The 4,027-nt window shown below is 33.8% G+C and overlaps 1 protein-coding gene across 1 annotated transcript; it reads right to left on the reverse strand.

Moving 5' to 3' along the window:
* Positions 1-680: 680 nt before the first annotated feature.
* On the reverse strand, positions 681-2,119 carry LOC127084161 (ornithine decarboxylase-like). Its single transcript, XM_051024563.1, has one exon. It carries the CDS (start codon positions 2,060-2,062, stop codon positions 788-790), a length of 1,275 nt encoding a protein of 424 aa, XP_050880520.1. The 5' UTR covers positions 2,063-2,119; the 3' UTR covers positions 681-787.
* Positions 2,120-4,027: the final 1,908 nt, after the last annotated feature.

The raw sequence follows: 4,027 nt of genomic DNA on the forward strand, positions 1-4,027 counted from the left end.
TTCCCACACTTTGTGGGTAGAGAGAAACTCTACATAATTTTAATTCTTCTTCTCCTTCATCGTTCTTTACTTTCTTTTTTTCTTCATTGTTCTTCTCTTTTCATTGTTATTGTGTGGGTGATAACAATCTTGTTCGTCAAGATTGATTAAATTCTTCATAGATTGTGGTGGATTTCCAACAAATCATTGCTATATAAATACATGTACTATGATCATTAAATACGTGTGAATGTGATTACCCTTTCTTCCTGAACTCTCATCTTTTCTCATGGGTTTCATCCATTTCCTACGCATGTGATTTTGTGCTTTGTGCCAACAAGTATTACTATAACAAAAACATGTCATGAAATACATTCTAAAATACGAAAGTACATCACATTTTATTCCAATTCTCATACTCCATAATTTTAATTTTTATCTTCTAATTATACCCTCTAATTAATACTCATAAATAATTATTAATATCATTTTACATTAATAATAATTAGAATACACAAATAAATAAGAAGGATAACTTTGATAAAGTTATCATTCATTTTTTCATTTATTAACGATCAGCTATGACACTTATAAATGGAGGGAATAAGATTTTTATTAGTAATAACTTATTACCAAATGAAGAAATTGAAAGGAACAACTATTCAAAGAAAACTACTAATCCCACTCCCACCCATGCCGTTATTATTAACCGTGTTCCCCAAAATAGAAGATTACATATCTTAAATTAAACAAAAACATGCAAAATTAACACCACCACGTAGCATATGACAATTGATTAGAACATGTTTTATTCTCGTGCGCCATAACTTGAAGTTGAACATGCAAGGTAAATGTTCTTAACTGAGGAACTAAACCCATTGAAATTTGTCCCTGAAGAAACTGTATAAGCACCCATATTAGGAAACACTAGCCAATCATTCACCTCAAGTTCAGGCATGTCATAATCCTTAAGAACTGTATCAACAGAATCACAAGTTGGTCCAAAAACAGTTGAAGGATAGTAAGTTTTAGAAAGATTCTCAGTTCCGAACCTAAGTGGCATGCACGTGACAGTAGCAAAATCAAAGATAATGTTGTTAAGAGTTCCATATATTCCATCATCAATCCAATACTCTCTTAATTCACCTCTTACACGTTTCCCTATCACTTTTGTTGCCAATGTAAACGATGTTTCTGCAAAGTAACGACCAGGTTCACCAATTACAACAACATCCTCTTCATTTCCGAAATGTGTTTTTATTGCATCATTCACGTTTAATGCAGCTTCTTCAAATTTCGACCCAGAAATGAATCCTCCACCAATATCAAGAATTTTCATTTTCGCCATTCCAAGCCGTGAAGCCGTTTCGAAAACATTCTTAGCCGATAAAATGGCTTTATGGTAAGCTTTAGCAGCGGCTCCTCCGCTGCCGACGTGGAACGATACGCCAGTTACTTTAAGTCCAGCCGCGTCAGCGGCTTTGAGAAGCTCCGGAACTTCATCCTCAAGCGCACCGTATTTGAGACCCAAACACGTACTTGCACCGTTAGTGATGTCCTCCTCCGGTTTAATCCGGAGGAGCAGCTCGCATTTCGGGTGCCATTTTTTAATTTTTTTGACTTCTCCAACAGAGTCAAAGGTTGTTACATTAACACCCACACTAGCCGCGTATTTAATGTGTGACTCGGATTTACACGGGTTAGCGTAAATGATTCGGTCGGGTGAAACTCCGAGTGATAAAACAGACTCAATTTCGGCGCGGCTAGCGCAGTCGAAATTGGAGCCGAGGGAAGCGAGTGTAGCTATAAGTGAAATGTTTGGGTTACATTTAACGGCGTAGAAGGGTTTAACGGTTGGAAGTTTAGTTAACCATTTGTTCATGTGGTCAATGACGACTTTTAAATCAAGGACACTGAATGGTGAATCAATTTCAGTTGGTTTGGTTTCAATAATGGATTGAATGAAATCTGAGATAGTAATTTCTGAGGATAAAGTTGTGACTTGTTTGTCTTTCAGTCCTGAAGCACACAAAATGGACTTCAAGTTGGGAATTTGGAATTCTTCAGCTAGTAGTGTAGGCATATTTGCGTTTTTTTTAGTGCTTTAGTAGAAAAGAAGAAGTACAATACTATAATTCACTTAGATGTTCGAGATGGAATGAACAAACGATCATATATATATATATATATATATATATATATATATATATATATATATATATATATATATATATATATATATATATATATATATATATATATATATATATATATATATATATATATATATATATATATATATATATATATGATTACACAGGCAACTTGCTTGAAAAGGTCACTCAATTATTATTTGAAAAGACAGGGAAGATTATATCGCACATGTTGTGAGGGTTTGTCAAAACATCGAATTCTTCGAAATAAAATAAGAACAATAAAAATGGATATGTAATATTATAATCATAGCACATGTTTGTGTGAAGATAAATAACTTAAACAACGCATATTTGATTCTAACCGTAGTCGAATTATTGTAAGGACAGTTGTATTCATATATAAGTAATGTTATCTTGTTGGATGTCAATAATTCCTCCATTATTTTAGAGAAATCTATTTTTAAATAGTTTTACGTTGGTTTAATTTGTTAGAAGTGATTTATATTCAAAATTAGTAGTATTAGTTTTGTTAAATTTAATTTAACTAGTGTATGCTAGTATTTTTGTCTACGTAATATTATTGTTGTGGATATTTAAATAACTGTAGTTGCCAATAGCAGTGTGTACAATGGATGTGCGTAACTATTTGTTGTAACTGTTTTGCAAGAGTAGTGAAAGTTTGTTATTCTCTCACTCTCCCTTCTCTTCCTTCGTTCTATTCTTTCATATTCATCTTCTTCATTTTGTGCACCAATAATTGGTATCTAGAGCTCCGGTTCAGATCCACAGGGAAACACAGAGAAACACGAGTGAACGATGAGGCGTTGTGTGATTGATTTGATTTCTTGAATTCAAGTTGAATTTTTTATCGGAATCCTAACAGAATCACATTTATTGATTCTGCGAGATTGATAAACACTAGTGCTTGGCGGGATCTGAGTGAATTCCACAAGGTTGAAGATGAACGAAAACGGTAATCTGAGTACTAAGCTTTCAGTATTCAATGGCAAGAACTAGAATCGGTGGATGATTAAGATGTGTGTGTTGTTTCGCCCTCAAGATTTTCTTGATCCCGTCAACGACGGTTACATTCTGATTGCACTTCAGACAAATGCAACGGATGCGTAGAGGAATGCCCAGTGTGATTTGAGGAAGAAGGATCAGAAGACGTTGTTCTACAGTCATACCCTAAATTTTACCCTAAAATTTTCACTTACACCAGCATGGTGTTTACCGTCAAAATTGGTAAAACAAGCGCTAATCTTCCAAGTTTTAATATCTTTTGTTACTTACAGGATCGACTAGATTGATCCTAGGACATGTGTTGTTATTTAGTTTCTGGGGTTGTTAATTATGAACATTTCGACAATGTTCTTCAAAGTTATTAAAGGGAATGTTGCAATTCTTTAACAAAATGCCGAAGTAAAGGCTTTCAAAGTAAATGACTTCAAAATAAATGACGAAATCTTAAATATTGAAATTTGCTTTAAAGTAAATTGTAGCAAATGTAAATGACATAATCTTAAATGACTTGGTTAAAAGTATAAAATCTGGTATTCACACGTACATTTTCACTCAAGAACACTCGTTTCTCACGAATAGGTACTTTGAGTAAATTTAGAGCTTTTGTACAAGGTTGAACACCTTTCCTAATGGCTAAGTGTCCTATTTATATTAAATAAATAAATAATTGCTATTCAACGGTTTTTTCTCCAAAAGATGCCACATCTTCGATTTGAATGCATTTCGCTGCTCAAAGCTCTCCACACGTCTTCAAGAAACAGATAAGGCCAAAAAATAGTTATCAGCCTCAAATTTGAATTATACTGCGTCGAACGCTACTCCAGGTAAGGTTCGTCGAACTCCAGTCTAGGCCAAAATATTTCTAAGTC

The sequence above is a fragment of the Lathyrus oleraceus genome, chromosome 5 (genome assembly GCF_024323335.1).
Source record: "Lathyrus oleraceus cultivar Zhongwan6 chromosome 5, CAAS_Psat_ZW6_1.0, whole genome shotgun sequence".
Taxonomy (NCBI): domain Eukaryota; kingdom Viridiplantae; phylum Streptophyta; class Magnoliopsida; order Fabales; family Fabaceae; genus Lathyrus; species Lathyrus oleraceus.